This window comes from Mandrillus leucophaeus, unplaced genomic scaffold (assembly GCF_000951045.1).
Source record: "Mandrillus leucophaeus isolate KB7577 unplaced genomic scaffold, Mleu.le_1.0 Scaffold740, whole genome shotgun sequence".
Lineage (NCBI taxonomy): Eukaryota > Metazoa > Chordata > Mammalia > Primates > Cercopithecidae > Mandrillus > Mandrillus leucophaeus.
The window spans coordinates 354,457-373,633 of NW_012108031.1; the positions used below are offsets into that span (position 1 = coordinate 354,457).

The 19,177-nt window shown below is 38.7% G+C and overlaps 1 protein-coding gene across 1 annotated transcript in view; it reads left to right on the forward strand.

Moving 5' to 3' along the window:
- APC (adenomatous polyposis coli) overlaps positions 1-17,153 on the forward strand; it is a 123,963-nt gene extending 106,810 nt beyond the window's left edge. The window contains exons 15-16 of the mRNA XM_011966093.1: positions 5,854-6,068; positions 8,458-17,153. Of these exons, the coding sequence (XP_011821483.1) occupies positions 5,854-6,068; positions 8,458-15,031 (6,789 nt within the window). The 3' untranslated portion in view covers positions 15,032-17,153. The remainder of the gene's footprint in view (positions 1-5,853; positions 6,069-8,457) is intronic.
- The last annotated feature ends 2,024 nt before the right edge of the window (positions 17,154-19,177 follow it).

Consider the following 19,177-nt stretch of genomic DNA (forward strand, 5'->3'; position numbering starts at 1 on the left):
TTCCCTAGTTTCTTACCTGTGTATTATTTAGTACTATAATAAGAATTTCATGTTTGGCTTTTTTTGCTGCCTACTTTTAGCCATGAGATTCCCTAATTTCTTTTTTTTTTTTTTTGGAGACGGGATCTCATTCTGTTGCCCAGGGTGGAGTGTGGTGGCCTGATCTTGGCTCACTGCAACTTCCGCCTCCCACGTTCAAGTGATTCTCCTGCCTCAGCCTCCTGAGTAGCTGGGATTACAGGCGCACGCCACCACTCCTAGCTAATTGTATTTTTAGTAGAGATGGGGTTTCACCATATTGGTAAGGCTGGTCTCAAACTACTCCTGACCTTGTGGTCCGCCCACCTCAGCCTCCCAAAGTGCTGGGATTACAGGCGCAAGCCACCATGCCTGGCCTAGATTTCCTAATTTCTTACCTGTTTATCTCACCAGTCCATAGTTTTAGAGTACCACAAACTCCTAAAGTACTAAGATAGAAAAGATTATACAAGGGAATTTAATGTATATCAGGGTTTCTCAGCCTCAGCACTATAGACATTTTTGACCAGATAATTCTTCGTTTTGCTGGGGCTGACTTGTGCATTGTAGATTGTTTAGCAGCATCCCTGGCCTTTGCCAACTGGCTACCAATATACCCTCCCCCTAGTTAGGCTAATCAAAATTGCTTCCAGATATTGTCAGATGTCCCTGGGAGGGAGGAAGGACAATGTCACCACTAGTTAAGAATCACTGGTATAAGTGTTACCTTTGTGCTCTCCAAATCTCAATCCCCTCAAATTTTGATGGTCAACTTATCAAGAGATGATCAGAGCCAAGGGTGAGGAATCGTCAAATAATAATTTGTTTACAGAAGGAAATATCTCCAGGCAGTCCATCTGCTTCAGAAACTAGGCTAAATTTAAAAAGAAAAAAAAAAAAAGTAAACTTGAAATCTGAGAGGGACCAAGCAAGTTGTCTTAGCTAGTCTAGGTTTCCTTTCACCCAGCTAGTCCTCCTACACCCACAGCCTACATGTTCTTCAAAACTTTCCTTTTCAGAGAAGGCAAAAGGTTTGTTTTTTGTTGGTTTAGTTATGCATTTTTGGTAAAGTGTTTTATTCTTGGAAAACCCTTGAAAATTTATTAGATAGAAAAGCATTCAGCTAAATTATTAGTTATAAAGATAATATTCAAATATGCTAAGCATCTGCATAAAAATACCTGTAATACTGTTGAATGGATAGAAGACATTTCAGAAAAGAACATGGCCAATAAACCCTTGAAAAGATACTTAATATCATTAATCATCAGGGAATGCAAATTAAAACTACAATGAGATACCATTATGCATATCATATTGGTTAAAATTTAAGAGATTGACCATGCATTTTCAAGGAATTTGAGCAGCTGGAAATCATGTATTCTGCTAGTGGGAGTGTAAAATGGTATAATCACTTTGGAGAACATTTGGCAGTGTTTTTAAGTTAAACACACCTACCATATGACCCAGCCATTCCACTTCTAAGTATTTACCCAAGAGGAACAAAAACTTATGCTGTCACGAAGACTTACACACAAGTATCCACAATAATTTATTTATGATAGCCAAAAACTAGAAATAACTATGTCTGTCAGCAGGTGAATGGTAAACATATTGTGGAATATTTGTACAAAGTAATATGACTCGACTGTGAAAAAGAATAACTATTGATACATGCAGTAATCTGTAGTGACAGAAAACAGATTAGTGGTGGCCTGGGGTTGGGAGTGGAAGGGAAGGGGAGGATTACGAGAGGGTACTAGGAAACTTTTGGGGGTGATATAAATGTTTGTTATCTTGATTGGACTGGCGGTTTTATGGGTGTAGACATGCATGACAAATTATCAAATTGTAAACTTGAAATGTGTGCAGTTTATTGTTCATCAATTATATTTCAATAAAGTTCAAAAAAATTAGTGCTTGCACACTTAAGTACTCCTAATCTAATAACCCTGTGTAGTTTCAGAAAGATTTAATGTGTGTGTGTATTATGAGAATTTGCACTGCTGCTAACTGGTTCATGACTTAATTCTCTCTCAAGGACCTAAACTCTTCTATAATTTTTTTTTTTGAGATGGAGTCTTGCTCTGCCACCAGGCTAGAGTGCAGTGGCAGGATCTTGGCTAACTGCAACCTCTGACTCCCTGGTTCAAGTGATTCTCCTGCCTCAGCCTCCCAAGTAGCTGGAATTATAGGCATGCACCACCACGCCCAGCTAGTTTTTGTATTTTTAGTAGAGACGGGGTTTCACCATGTTGGCCAGGATGGTCTCCATCTCTTGACCTCGTGATCTGCTTGCCCTGGCCTCCCAAAGTGCTGGGATTACAGGGGGGATATAATGCATGGTCAGTCTTCGAAAAACTAGCCATCAGAAATGTATAATACCCAGTTCTGATTTGGGCCCAATTCTGATTAGCAGTGTTAGAATTTATTTATTTTTCCCTCTTTTTCTACATTTAGTGCAGCAGTCATGAACATTCTTTTTCTGTTTTTCATTCAACATCAGTTCCATCTCAACTTCAGCTACTAATGAGCAAGAGAATCAGAACTACCTTCTAGCTCTCCTGCGTGTTCTGCATCAGTTTAACTCACTCAGAGCTCTTACTCTAGAGCCTTTCCTTGACTAGCACTCTGTGCTCCGTTCACTTAAAGCTGTTGGTCCCTTACTCTTGTCTTCTACATCTTCTCTACTGGATCCTTCTTTTTTGTTTCAGCTCTCTAGAAGAAGCCCAATATTTTGGAAACAAAAATTTTCTGTGACTTCTTCTGTTACAGTGTTTCTCTTTTCCAGTAACAACCAAAACCCTGAACAAGTCACTTGCTTCATTTCTAAACTGGCTGTACTATCTTGAATTCCTCCTTATTTTGCTTCTGATACAACCCTTCTCCTTGATCATAGAGTCTAGATTTGTAGATTTAAGTTTTTCTATTCTACCTTCACCTGTATTTTATACTTTTTGGTCACTCACTTTTACTGTTACTACTTATATTAATAACCTCTAATTTATTTTGTGTCTTCTAATTCGAACTGTAAAAACATTTTTGAAACAAAACCCCTGGCCCTTGACATGTAGCCCCACAGAGAGGAACTTTTGTATTTTTCTACTTTCAACTCTCAACTCTGGGCCAGTTGCAGCTTAATTCAGTCCTTTAAATTCTTGCTTTTTTTTTGTTCTCGGGGTACTTGGAGTGCCCCACCTTTATCTCAGTCACATGTAATTAAAATTGGGCTCATCTTGATTGATGTGAGAAGGATAAAAGTACTTCTTGCATAAAAGCACCTTCTATCTGCCTCCTACCACTTATCTGACAAATTATGTCTAAACCTGCTTCTAGATTGTTTTGTTCACTTAATTTCTTGATGAAGAGAATAAAGTAGCTCACTATCTATTGGGTTAGACCCAAAATGTTTGCTGTGACATTCAAGGCCTGGCTTTTGTCTCTCTGAACTTATTTTTCACTGTTCCCCATCATGGACTGTGATCTCCTTTGCGTCTTCTTTCTGGGTCTTCAGTGCTCCGGCACTGATTCTCACTTCCCTGCCTTTCCTCATTCTACTTCCCCTGCCAGCAGCAACTGGCTTCTCGTCTTATCCTCCTAAACAGCTGTTCTCCTCCATGAAATATTTGATTGGTTTGATTAAATTCAGGCTGTAATAATTTTTCCTTTGGAGCATTTGTTTCATGTATGTTTTTGTATCTTTTTTTCCCCCAAAGCAAATTGCTAGCACCTTCAATCACAGGTATCAGTTTGCTATGTTTGTATCCTCTGGAGTGCCTCTCATTTGCAGTAGGCACAGAGTTGATTTCTAATTAATGTTTGTTTCCTGATGGATATATAGTAAGAAGACAGATTGACATCACCATCATGGCAAGTTGTGGGTTTGGGGTTTTTTTTGGGGGTTTTTTTTGTTTTTTTGTTTTTTTTGGTTGTGGTTTTGCTTTTGCTTTTTTGAGACAAGGCCACACAGCCTTGACTCCCTGGGCTCAAGCTATCCTCCCACCTCAGACTCTCAAGTAGCTGGATCTGTAGGTGTGCACCACCATGCCTGGCTGATTTTTTTTTTTTTTTTTTGAGACCGAGTCTTACTCTATCACCCAGGCTGGAGTACAGTTGCACAATCTCGGCTCACTGCAACCTCTGCCTCCCTGATTCAAGCAATTCCCCTGCCTCACCCTCCCAGGTAGCTAGGATTACAGGCACCCACCACCACACCTGGCTAATTTTTTGTATTTTAGCAGAGATGGGGTTTCACTATGTTGGTCAGGATGGTCTCGATCTCCTGACCTCGTGATCCGCCCACCTTGGCCTCCCAAAGTACTGGGATTACAGGCATGAGCCATTGCGCCTGGCCGCCTGGCTACTTTTTATGTTTTTTGTAGAGATTGGGTATTGCCATGTTGCCCAGGCTGGTTTTTAACTCCTAGGCTTAAGCGATCCTCCCACCTCAGCCTCCCAAAGTTCTGGGCCTGAAGGCATAGAGCCGTCGCACCCAGCACATGGCAAGTTTTGACCAAATACCTTTAATTGTGTATCAAAGTGTTTCTGTGGCAATTACAATTTGACAGTTGACTTTGATAATCGTATGTTAGGGAGTTCCAGGTTTTCGTAATTTGTTATGTGGGGAATTTTAAGAAATTACAGCTTTTCTAGTACCCTTTATTGTTTTTATAAATTACATTGTTAATTTTGAAGCAACCACATATATATAATGCTTTTTATATAAACAGAATATTGTATATACGACACTGCAACTCGCTCTTGTCATTTAATAATACTTCTAAGATATCTTTCCATATCTATGCATGGTTTACAGAATTTTTTAAATCTGCTTTCTTTTTTTTTTTTGGATCTCACTCTGTCAACCAGGCTTGAGTGCAGTGGCACGATCATGGCTTACTGCAGCCTTGACCTCCCAGGCTCAAGTGATACTCCCAAGTAGCTGTGACTACAGGCACGTGTCACCATACCCAGCTAATTTTGTTTGTATTTTTTGTACAGACGGGATTTCACCATGTTGCCGAGGCTGGTCTCAAACTCCTAAACTCCCAATCACACCACTCAGCCTTCCAAAGTGCTGGGATTACAGGCAATGAGCCACCACGCCCGGCCTTTTTTGTTTTTTTTGGTTTTGTTTTTTTGAGACAGAGTTTCACTCTGTCACCTAGGCCGGAGTGCAATGGTGTAATCTTGGCTCACTGCAACCTTTGCCTCCCAGGTTCAAGCAGTTCTCCCACCTCAGCCTCCCAAGTAGCTGGGATTACAGGCACCCACCATCATGCCCAGCTAATTTTTTTTTTTTGTATTTTTGTAGAGATGGGGTTTTACCACGTTAGCAAGGCTGGTTTTGAACTCCTGACCTCAGATGATCTACCCGTCAGCCTCCCAAAGTGCTGGGATTACAGGCATGAGCCACTGTGCCCGGCCACATGCTGGGCCTTAATCCACTTCCTATTCACATTTTTTTTCTTTATTTCAAGCAACCCCAGCCTGAGAATAACCCACATTCTATTCTGAAAATGTTTTCTTTTCATAATGCACATCAGTTGTGCTTCATATTCTAAGATGTGTGTACTATCTAAACACTTAGAATGAAGTTTATAAAAGTCATTAGTTAAATATTGTGTTCTGCTTGTTTTATAGAGCTATCACTGATATAAATACTATTTGATATTTTATGAACATTTTTCTAAATGGAAAGTTATTAATTTACCAGTGAGGGGCGGGCAATAGGATAGATTAAAAAATAGCTTTTATTCAATATCAGTAACATAGAAGTTAATGAGAGACAAATTCCAACTCTAATTAGATGACCCATATTCTGTTTCTTACTAGGAATCAACCCTCAAAAGCGTATTGAGTGCCTTATGGAATTTGTCAGCACATTGCACTGAGAATAAAGCTGATATATGTGCTGTAGATGGTGCACTTGCATTTTTGGTTGGCACTCTTACTTACCGGAGCCAGACAAACACTTTAGCCATTATTGAAAGTGGAGGTGGGATATTACGGAATGTGTCCAGCTTGATAGCTACAAATGAGGACCACAGGTATATATAGAGTTTTATATTACTTTTAAAGTACAGAATTCATACTCTCAAAAAGACCTAATTGTAAGCAATGTTTTACATAATCATGAAAGTTTTAAGCCAAAATATATTTATTATTGTGAAAAGATAACTACTCTTAGTTTAACTCATTAGTGTACTTAATGTAATAACAGTTTATAGTATTATAAAGGAGACTAAATTAAGCAAATGATAGTTGAGAGGTGTAGCCCATATGTGGAGGAAAAAATAGTCACAAATATTGGAACAAAATAATCCATTTCTATCAGTATAGTATAAAAGAATGTGAAAACAAAATTTAAAACAAGACAAAAACTATGAGCATAATCCAGAGAATATAAAGGTTCACATTTTTCTAATGATGTCTTAGTATCAATAATAATAATTTTTTTTTTTTTTTTGAGACGGGGTCTCACTCTATCGCCCAGGCTGGAGGGCAGTGTTGCAATCTTGGCTCGCTGCAACCTCCACCTCCTGGGTTCAAGTGATTCTCCCACCTCAGCTTCCCAACTAGCTGGGACTACAGATGCACGCCACCACACCCGGCTAGTTTTTCTATTTTTTGGTAGAGATGAGGTTTCACCACGTTGTCCTGCTGCTCTTGAACTCCTGGCCTCCAGTGACCCACCCGTCTCAGGCTCCCTAAGTGCTGGGATTACAGGCGTGAGCCACTGCGCCCGGCCAGTAAATAATATTATTTAGCTAACAGCCATTCATCCAATCTGCTAGAGTTGCAAAACCTAAAAGAGTGCCTCAGATGCAGGGCACACATTTTCAGAACTCGGATTCTGTATTACATCAACAAAAATACAACTGTCTTTTTTTTTCTTTCTTTCTTTCTTTTTTTTTGAGATGAAGTCTCACTCTGTTGCCCAGGGTAGAGTGCAGTGGCACAATCTCTGCTCACTGCAACCTCTGCCTTTGGAGTTCAAGTGATTCTCCTGCCTCGGCCTCCCGAGTAGCTGGGATTACAGGTAGCCCCCACCATGCCTGGCAAATTTTTAGTAGAGATGGGGCTTCACCATGTTGGCCAGGCTAGCCTTGAACTCCTGACCTTAGGTGATCCGCCCGCCTCAGCCTCCAAAAGTGCTGGGATTGTAGGCATGGGCTACTGCGCCTGGCCAAAAATATGTTTTTTTTATAGCTTATTTATTTTTTAAATCTGTGATGCAGAAACTACAAGCCTAGTCTCCCTTTCTGCTATGCAGAGAAGATTTCTTAAGTCCTGTAACTACTGGACTGCTAAGAGAAGACCACCATGTTAAAGCTTATTGTGTACCCTTGCCAGTCCATTTTAAAGCCCACTAAAGCTGAATATGCTGTCATTAATCTTCAGTTTGCCTGCATTAAAAAAGCTGTTGCTCTTTCATGTCCAGAGTTCATTATGCTGATCCTCATGCCTTGTTTTTATATGCCTTAAATGTTTTGAAAGCTTTAATTTACTTTATTTTTAAAAAATAATAAGCACACAGTCTGCCAAAGAGCACTTTTTCTTTTCTTTTTTTCTTTTTCTTTTTTTCTTTTTTTTTCTTTTTTTTTTTTTTGAGATGGAGTCTCGCTCTGTTGTCCAGGCTGGAGTGCAGTGGTGTGATCTCGGCTCACTGCAACCTCCACCTCCCAAGTGATTCTCCTGGCTCAGCCTCCTGAGTAGCTGGGACTATAGGCATGCACCACCACACCCAGCTAATTTTTGTATTTTTAGTAGAGACAGGGTTTCACCATGTTGGCCAGGCTGGCCTCGATCTCCTAACCTCAGGTGATCCACCCTCCTCAGCCTTCCAAAGTGCTGGGAGGCATGAGCCACCGTGTCCGGCCAAGAGCACTTGTAAGGGGGATGGCAGTATCACACAATCAAGCCAAAAAATACAGAGATTACTCTGAAAAGTAAGTGTGCTAATCTAAGAGCTTATAATGTGCACTGACTGAAGAAAGATCTTTAATCAATTCTATCTACCTCTTCCAAGATATATCAGTATCAGAGTGGCACCCAACCATAGATTAAATTACCACAAAATTCCTATTCAACATAGGATTTCATGATATATTGATAGTTTTTAAATTGGGAAACTGTTATATGAATAGAGTAAATGTATGTGCCCCACCCCCTGCAAATGTTTTAAGCTATTGGGTCAGAATAGGAAATGTAGAATTGACAAAAATAACACCTTTACTTTTTTTAGTGTGACAGATTAGTATTTTAAAACAGTAAACATTACATGAAATAAGAAAGAACAGAAGGAGATGTGGAATACTTGGAATTTATAGGATAATTGGTACAATCATATTATGCCTATTGTTTTCTATCCTTTTATTTGTTGTTACTGGATACACATTTTGACCTTAATTTTATGATCTCTTGATTTTATTTCAGGCAAATTCTAAGAGAGAACAACTGTCTACAGACTTTATTACAACACTTAAAATCTCATAGTTTGACAATAGTCAGTAATGCTTGTGGAACTTTGTGGAATCTCTCAGCAAGAAATCCTAAAGACCAGGAAGCATTATGGGACATGGGGGCAGTTAGCATGCTCAAGAACCTCATTCATTCAAAGCACAAAATGATTGCTATGGGAAGTGCTGCAGCTTTAAGGAATCTCATGGCAAATAGGCCTGCGAAGTACAAGGATGCCAATATTATGTCTCCTGGCTCAAGCTTGCCATCTCTTCATGTTAGGAAACAAAAAGCCCTAGAAGCAGAATTAGATGCTCAGCATTTGTCAGAAACTTTTGACAATATAGACAATTTAAGTCCCAAGGCATCTCATCGTAGTAAGCAAAGACACAAGCAAAGTCTCTATGGTGATTATGTTTTTGACACCAATCGACATGATGATAATAGGTCAGACAATTTTAATGCTGGCAACATGACTGTCCTTTCACCATATTTGAATACTACAGTGTTACCCAGCTCCTCTTCATCAAGAGGAAGCTTAGATAGTTCTCGTTCTGAAAAAGATAGAAGTTTGGAGAGAGAACGAGGAATTGGTCTAGGCAACTACCATCCAGCAACAGAAAATCCAGGAACCTCTTCAAAGCGAGGTTTGCAGATCTCCACCACTGCAGCCCAGATTGCCAAAGTCATGGAAGAAGTGTCGGTCATTCATACCTCTCAGGAAGACAGGAGTTCTGGGTCTACCACTGAATTACATTGTGTGACAGATGAGAGAAATGCACTTAGGAGAAGCTCTGCTGCCCATACACATTCAAACACTTACAATTTCACTAAGTCAGAAAATTCAAATAGGACATGTTCTATGCCTTATGCCAAATTAGAATACAAGAGATCTTCAAATGATAGTTTAAATAGTGTCAGTAGTAGTGATGGTTATGGTAAAAGAGGTCAAATGAAACCGTCAATTGAATCCTATTCTGAAGATGATGAAAGTAAGTTTTGCAGTTATGGTCAATACCCAGCTGACCTAGCCCATAAAATACATAGTGCAAATCATATGGATGATAATGATGGAGAACTAGATACACCAATAAATTATAGTCTTAAATATTCAGATGAGCAGTTGAACTCTGGAAGGCAAAGTCCTTCACAGAATGAAAGATGGGCAAGACCCAAACACATAATAGAAGATGAAATAAAACAAAGTGAGCAAAGACAATCAAGGAGTCAAAGTACAACTTATCCTGTTTATACTGAGAGCACTGATGATAAACACCTCAAGTTCCAACCACATTTTGGACAGCAGGAATGTGTTTCTCCATACAGGTCACGGGGAGCCAACGGTTCAGAAACAAATCGAGTGGGTTCTAATCATGGAATTAATCAAAATGTAAGCCAGTCTTTGTGTCAAGAAGATGACTATGAAGATGATAAGCCTACCAACTATAGTGAACGTTACTCTGAAGAAGAACAGCATGAAGAAGAAGAGAGACCAACAAATTATAGCATAAAATACAATGAAGAGAAACATCATGTGGATCAGCCTATTGATTATAGTTTAAAATATGCCACAGATATTCCTTCGTCACAGAAACAATCATTTTCATTCTCAAAGAGTTCATCTGGACAAAGCACTAAAACTGAACATATCTCTTCAAGCAGTGAGAATACGTCCACACCTTCATCTAATGCCAAGAGGCAGAATCAGCTCCATCCAAGTTCGGCACAGAGTAGAAGTGGTCAGACTCAAAAGGCTGCCACTTGCAAAGTTTCTTCTATTAACCAAGAAACAATACAGACTTATTGTGTAGAAGATACTCCAATATGTTTTTCAAGATGTAGTTCATTATCATCTTTGTCATCAGCTGAAGATGAAATAGGATGTGATCAGACGACACAGGAAGCAGATTCTGCTAATACCCTGCAAATAGCAGAAATAAAAGACAAGATTGGAACTAGGTCAACTGAAGACCCTGTAAGCGAAGTTCCAGCAGTGTCGCAGCACACTAGAACCAAACCCAGCAGACTGCAGGGTTCTGGTTTATCTTCAGAATCAACCAGGCACAAAGCTGTTGAATTTTCTTCAGGAGCAAAATCTCCCTCCAAAAGTGGTGCTCAGACACCCAAAAGTCCACCTGAACACTATGTTCAGGAGACTCCACTTATGTTTAGCAGATGTACTTCCGTCAGTTCACTTGATAGTTTTGAGAGTCGTTCGATTGCCAGCTCCGTTCAGAGTGAACCATGCAGTGGAATGGTAAGTGGCATTATAAGCCCCAGTGATCTTCCAGATAGCCCTGGACAAACCATGCCACCAAGCAGAAGTAAAACCCCTCCACCACCTCCTCAAACAGCCCAAACCAAGCGAGAAGTACCTAAAAATAAAACACCTACTGCCGAAAAGAGAGAGAGTGGACCTAAGCAAGCTGCAGTAAATGCTGCAGTTCAGAGGGTCCAGGTTCTTCCAGATGCTGATACTTTATTACACTTTGCCACGGAAAGTACTCCAGATGGATTTTCTTGTTCATCTAGCCTGAGTGCTCTGAGCCTTGATGAGCCATTTATACAGAAAGATGTGGAATTAAGAATAATGCCTCCAGTTCAGGAAAATGACAATGGGAATGAAACAGAATCAGAGCAACCTAAAGAATCAAATGAAAACCAAGAGAAAGAGGCAGAAAAAACTATTGATTCTGAAAAGGACCTATTAGATGATTCAGATGATGACGATATTGAAATACTAGAAGAATGTATTATTTCTGCCATGCCAACAAAGTCATCACGTAAAGCAAAAAAGCCAGCCCAGACTGCTTCAAAATTACCTCCACCTGTGGCAAGGAAACCAAGTCAGCTGCCTGTGTACAAACTTCTACCATCACAAAACAGGTTGCAACCCCAAAAGCATGTTAGTTTTACACCGGGAGATGATATGCCACGAGTATATTGTGTAGAAGGGACACCTATAAACTTTTCCACAGCTACATCTCTAAGTGATCTAACAATAGAATCCCCTCCAAATGAGTTAGCTGCTGGAGAAGGAGTTAGAGCAGGGGCACAGTCGGCTGAATTTGAAAAACGAGATACCATTCCTACAGAAGGCAGAAGTACAGATGAGGCTCAAGGAGGAAAAACCTCATCTGTAACCATACCTGAATTGGATGACAATAAAGCAGAGGAAGGTGATATTCTTGCAGAATGCATTAATTCTGCTATGCCCAAAGGGAAAAGTCACAAGCCTTTCCGTGTGAAAAAGATAATGGACCAGGTCCAGCAAGCATCTGCGTCCTCTTCTGCAACCAACAAAAATCAGTTAGATGGTAAGAAAAAGAAACCAACTTCACCAGTAAAACCTATACCACAAAATACTGAATATCGGACACGTATAAGAAAAAATGCAGACTCAAAAAATAATTTAAATGCTGAGAGACTTTTCTCAGACAACAAAGATTCAAAGAAACAGAATTTGAAAAATAATTCCAAGGACTTCAATGATAAGCTCCCAAATAATGAAGATAGAGTCAGAGGAAGTTTTGCTTTTGATTCACCTCATCATTACACACCTATTGAAGGAACTCCTTACTGTTTTTCACGAAATGATTCTTTGAGTTCTCTAGATTTTGATGATGATGATGTTGACCTTTCCAGGGAAAAGGCTGAATTAAGAAAGGCGAAAGAAAATAAGGAATCAGAAGCTAAAGTTACCAGCCACACAGATCTAACCTCCAACCAACAATCAGCTAGTAAGACACAAGCTATTGCAAAGCATCCAATAAATCGAGGTCAGCTTAAACCCATACTGCAGAAGCAATCCACTTTTCCCCAGTCATCCAAAGACATACCAGACAGAGGGGCAGCAACTGATGAAAAATTACAGAATTTTGCTATTGAAAATACTCCAGTTTGCTTTTCTCATAATTCCTCTCTGAGTTCTCTCAGTGACATTGACCAAGAAAACAACAACAATAAAGAAAATGAACCTATCAAAGAGACTGAGCCCCCTGATTCACAGGGAGAACCAAGTAAACCTCAAGCATCAGGCTATGCTCCAAAATCGTTTCATGTTGAAGATACCCCAGTTTGTTTCTCAAGAAACAGTTCTCTCAGTTCTCTTAGTATTGACTCTGAAGATGACCTGTTGCAGGAATGTATAAGCTCCGCAATGCCAAAAAAGAAAAAGCCTTCAAGACTTAAGGGTGATAATGAAAAACATAGTCCCAGAAATATGGGTGGCATGTTAGCTGAAGATCTGACACTTGATTTAAAAGATATACAGAGACCAGATTCAGAACATGGTTTATCCCCTGATTCAGAAAATTTTGATTGGAAAGCTATTCAGGAAGGTGCAAATTCCATAGTAAGTAGTTTACATCAAGCTGCTGCTGCTGCATGTTTATCTAGACAAGCTTCATCTGATTCAGATTCCATCCTTTCCCTGAAATCAGGAATCTCTCTGGGATCACCATTTCATCTTACACCTGATCAAGAAGAAAAACCCTTTACAAGTAATAAAGGCCCACGAATTCTAAAACCAGGGGAGAAAAGTACATTGGAAACTAAAAAGATAGAATCTGAAAGTAAAGGAATCAAAGGAGGAAAAAAAGTTTATAAAAGTTTGATTACTGGAAAAGTTCGATCTAATTCAGAAATTTCAGGCCAAATGAAACAGCCCCTTCAAGCAAACATGCCTTCAATCTCTCGAGGCAGGACAATGATTCATATTCCAGGAGTTCGAAATAGCTCCTCAAGTACAAGTCCTGTTTCTAAAAAAGGCCCACCTCTTAAGACTCCAGCCTCCAAAAGCCCTAGTGAAGGTCAAACGGCCACCACTTCTCCTAGAGGAGCCAAGCCATCTGTGAAATCAGAATTAAGCCCTGTTGCCAGGCAGACATCTCAAATAGGTGGGTCAAGTAAAGCACCTTCTAGATCAGGATCTAGAGATTCGACCCCTTCAAGACCTGCCCAGCAACCATTAAGTAGACCTATACAGTCTCCTGGCCGAAACTCAATTTCCCCTGGTAGAAATGGAATAAGTCCTCCTAACAAATTATCTCAGCTTCCAAGGACATCATCTCCTAGTACTGCTTCAACTAAGTCCTCAGGTTCTGGAAAAATGTCGTATACATCTTCAGGCAGACAGATGAGCCAACAGAACCTTACCAAACAAACAGGTTTATCCAAGAACGCCAGTAGTATTCCAAGAAGTGAGTCTGCCTCCAAAGGACTAAATCAGGTGAATAATGGTAATGGAGCCAATAAAAAGGTAGAACTTTCTAGAATGTCTTCAACTAAATCAAGTGGAAGTGAATCTGATAGATCAGAAAGACCTGTATTAGTACGCCAGTCAACTTTCATCAAAGAAGCTCCAAGCCCAACCTTAAGAAGAAAATTGGAGGAATCTGCTTCATTTGAATCCCTTTCTCCATCGTCTAGACCGGCTTCTCCCACTAGGTCCCAGGCACAAACTCCAGTTTTAAGTCCTTCCCTTCCTGATATGTCTCTATCCACACATTCATCTGTTCAGGCTGGTGGATGGCGAAAACTACCCCCTAATCTCAGTCCCACTATAGAGTATAATGATGGAAGACCAGCAAAGCGCCATGATATTGCACGGTCTCATTCTGAAAGTCCTTCTAGACTTCCGATCAATAGGTCAGGAACCTGGAAACGTGAGCACAGCAAACATTCATCATCCCTTCCTCGAGTAAGCACTTGGAGAAGAACTGGAAGTTCATCTTCAATTCTTTCTGCTTCATCAGAATCCAGTGAAAAAGCAAAAAGTGAGGATGAAAAACATGTGAACTCTATTTCAGGAACCAAACAAAGTAAAGAAAACCAAGTATCCGCAAAAGGAACATGGAGAAAAATAAAAGAAAATGAAATTTCTCCCACAAATAGTACTTCTCAGACCGTTTCCTCAGGTGCTACAAATGGTGCTGAATCAAAGACTCTAATTTATCAAATGGCACCTGCTGTTTCTAAAACAGAGGATGTTTGGGTAAGAATTGAGGACTGTCCCATTAACAATCCTAGATCTGGAAGATCTCCCACAGGTAATACTCCCCCGGTGATTGACAGTGTTTCAGAAAAGGGAAATCCAAACAAAGATTCAAAAGATAATCAGGCAAAACAAAATGTGGGTAATGGCAGTGTTCCCATGCGTACCGTGGGTTTGGAAAATCGCCTGAACTCCTTTATTCAGGTAGATGCCCCTGACCAGAAAGGAACTGAGACAAAACCAGGACAAAATAATCCTGTCCCTGTATCAGAGACTAATGAAAGTTCTATAGTGGAACGTACCCCATTCAGTTCTAGCAGCTCAAGCAAACACAGTTCACCTAGTGGGACTGTTGCTGCCAGAGTGACTCCTTTTAATTACAACCCAAGCCCTAGGAAAAGCAGCGCAGATAGCACTTCAGCTCGGCCGTCTCAGATCCCAACTCCAGTGAATAACAACACAAAGAAGCGAGATTCAAAAACTGACAGCACAGAATCCAGTGGAACCCAAAGTCCTAAGCGTCATTCTGGATCTTACCTTGTGACATCCGTTTAAAAGAGCAGAAGAATGAAACTAAGAAAATTATATGTTAATTACAACTACTATATAGACATTTTGTTTCAAATGAAACTTTAAAAGACTGAAAAATTTTGTAAATAGGTTTGATTCTTGTTAGAGGGTTTTTGTTCTGGAAGCCATATTTGATAGTATACTTTGTCTTCACTGGTCTTATTTTGGGAGGCACACTTGATGGTTAGGAAAAAAAATAGTAAAGCCAAGTATGTTTGTACAGTACGTTTTACATGTATTTAAGTAGCATCCCATCCCAACTTCCTTTAATTATTGCTTGTCTAAAAATAACACTACAGATAGAAAATATGATATATTGCTGTTATCAATCATTTCTAGATTATAAACTGACTAAACTTACATCAGGGAAAAATTGGTATTTATGCAAAAAAAGAAAATGTTTTTGTCCTTGTGAGTCCATCTAACATCATAATTAATCATGTGGCTGTGAAATTCACAGTAATATGGTTCCCGATGAACAAGTTTACCCAGCCTGCTTTGCTTTACTGCATGAATGAAACTGACGGTTCAATTTCAGAAGTAATGATTAACAGTTATGTGGTCACATGATGTGCATAGAGATAGCTACAGTGTAATAATTTACACTATTTTGTGCTCAAAACAAAACAAAAATCTGTGTAACTGTAAAACATTGAATGAAACTATTTTACCTGAACTAGATTTTATCTGAAAGTAGGTAGAATTTTTGCTATGCTGTAATTTGTTGTATATTCTGGTATTTGAGGTGAGATGGCTGCTCTTTTATTAATGAGACATGAATTGTGTCTCAACAGAAACTAAATGAACATTTCAGAATAAATTATTGCTGTATGTAAACTATTACTGAAATTGGTATTTGTTTGAAGGGTCTTGTTTCACACTTGTATTAATAATTGTTTAAAAGGCCTCTTTTAAAAGCTTATATAAATTTTTTTTCTTCAGATTCTATGCATTAAGAGTAAAATTCCTCTTACTGTAATAAAAACAATTGAAGAAGACTGTTGCCACTTAACCATTCCATGTGTTGGCACTTAGCCATTCCTGAAATTTCTTTTATGTGATTAGCTCATCTTGATTTTTAATATTTTTCCGCTTAAACTTTTTTTTCTTACTCCACTGGAGCTCAGTAAAAATAAATTCATATAATAGCAATGTAAACAGCCTAGCATAGACTAAGCATTAAACATAATAGGCCCACATAATTTCCTTTTTCTTAATGTTATAGAATTCTGTAGTTGAAATTGATTATTCTTAGACATTGTAGTCTTTTCGAAGCTTTACAATGTTACTGTCTTGCCCCTTCATCTTGTTGCAACTGGGTCTGACATGAACACTTTTTATCACCCTGTATGTTAGAGCAAAATTTCAGCAGTGAAGTATAATCAGCTGTTTGCCATGTTCAGGAAATTCAAATCACATGGAACTTCAAAGGTAGGTTTAATACCATTAGGATATTCAGAAGTATGTTTTAAAATCCCTGCCTGTTAAGGAAACTTTGTTTTTGGTGGGTACAGTTCTGGGGTACATGTTAAGTGCCCCCTTGTACAATGGAGGGAAGTCCTCCTTCCTGAAGGAAAATAAACTGACACTTATTAACTAAGATAATTTACTTAATATATCTTCCTTGGTTTGTTCTGAAAGATCAAAGGGTGACTGTGATGATACATGCACACATATTTGTTGAATAAATGAAAATTTATTTTTAGTGATAGGATTCATACACTATTTGGGGAGGGAAAACCTTTTTAAGCATTGTGGGGCACTCAGAAGAGGAGATAAAAGAGGAGTAAACACACCTACCTGGTGCCTTGAAAATCACATTAAGTAGTTAATTATCTACCCCTTACCTGTGTTTATAACTTCCAGGTAATGAGAATGATTTTTTTTAAAGCTAAAATGCCAGTAAATAAAGTGCTATGACTTGAGCTAAGGTATTTGACTCCAATGCCTGTACTGTGTCTACTGCACCACTTTGTAAACACTTCAATTTACTATCTTTGAAATGACTGACATTTACATTTTTGCCAAATGTTATCTGAAATTGTCTATGAATACAATCTATTTCTGTTGTTCTCCAAAGCTTCCATAAACAATGGAGATACATGCATATAGGACATATTGGTTTCCTTACATTTTCTGACTTTCTATTTCTAACTTTCTGAATTATTTCTTGCCAGTTTTTGCAAACCACTTCAAGTACTTCTATGGAAAGAGATGGGATTTTGTCAATTAGATAAAATTGCCTTTTAATTCAGATAAGAAAATATAAATGTTGAAAATGAAGAGTTCATTCCACATGCCAGAAAAGTGGAATTTTTGTAGGCAACACTGACTGGGAGAAGGGCCAGTCTACACTACCCATTGAAGTAAAGATTGCTGGATGAGGCCCTCTATTAGAGATAGTGGTTCTGAATTAGTAAAGGGGCAAGTCTCAATTCTAATTATAGATGTTCACAGGGTGCTGCTATAATCGATAGCAGGCCAAATATTCCCAATTTATGCTTGTCTACAAATGGTATACTAAGTCCAGTGTTGGGAATTAGTCAAGAGTTATGATGCCTGTTTAGAGAGGAGTGGGGGAGGGAGAGTTACCTATCGTAAGGCACTTCAAAGGAGTGCGTTGGGATCACCAGGAGTGCTTACCAAGACATAGCTGGGCCATACCCCCAGTTTGATTCAGGAGGTTTGGAATGGGGCCCAAGAACGTGCATATCTAACAAGTTGGAAGGTGAGGCTAATGCTGCTGGTCTGGAGACCACACTTTGAGAATTACTGCCCTAAGTTATCACAGTGAGGCTCCTTGAGTGATTTGCCTTCAGCTCTAGCGATTCCTCCCAACAACTGGACCTTTAATCTGACAAAGTATGCCAACAGATAAACTCTTCTTCCCCTAGGCACAAAATTCAGTATTGAGGCATCCAATCTGATAACGCTTATCTCAACTCCTGACAGCAGACAAACTTAATCAGACATGAATGAACAAGTAATTTTAAAGACAATGATTATATCTGAAGGCTCAGTTAATGTTCTCTTTGAGACTTATTTTAAAAAGCAATAACTTCAGCAAAGATCTAATTTGAATTTTCAGTAAGATTAAAAGAGACTATGAAATGGGAACTTTAAAATGAGAAAAGGTTGATTTCAGATGAAAATGTATCCAGTTTTTTAATATACAGTGGAAGTGATCAATAAGCAATTAACAGATTGATATTTAAAGACAACTTTACAAATTACCAGGGTAATGAAAAGGACATAATCAAAGATAAGCCCCATAAGAATCAAATAGCACTGTAAGTACAGTAAAATGTTTCTTAATTAAAATATGGATCATGTTGCCACAAGGTTAATTACATGAAAGCATGAATCTTGCGGAGGATGGGAGCCAGGTGCACAATATCTGAATATATGTTATCACAGGGTTTCTTGGAATCTAAGGAAAAAAGCAGAGCACCAGAAATGCAAAAATTAAATTGCCCATAGCTAAAGAAACATCTGAATAGTCAGATCATTAAAATTTATGAAATAATTATTTTTCAAAAGTCAACGTGGCTGAAATAGAGTGTATTTTTTTCCTTTCTAATAAGCATATTTTCCTCGTATTATGCAGACTTAAAATTTAAAAATTACTTTGTAATGTTGAAACCTATAGATTATGGCTCCTGTAAACCCCAGGTCATTTTTCTGCCATTCTTATAACTCTGTCTATGATCTATAAAAGTATATTCTGCTTTTTGTTAGGCCACTGATGCTTTTTTCAACCTGTACGTTCTATGTATATAATATTGTTTTTGGTGCTAAATACACTTTCTTTTCTCTGATATTCAGGATAATTCTTTCTCTACATTGTGACTATCCACTTATTTTCTTTAAGTAATACGGTTTTTTAATTAAAAATATTCAACATAATGTATGCAATTGAATATAAAGCAACATTAGTGAGAAATAACTATTGAAAGAAATGCCAAACATTAACTGCCCTACCTACACTACCTTTTGGAATCCAAACCCTTAGCCTCATTGATTGGTCATTGAACTACGTAAGCAGTCTTTCTCCCTGACCTTGGCTATTTGTACCAGAGTTATATCTGACCTGGAGGAGACTCATCATCAGCTGGTCAGTGACCAAAGACT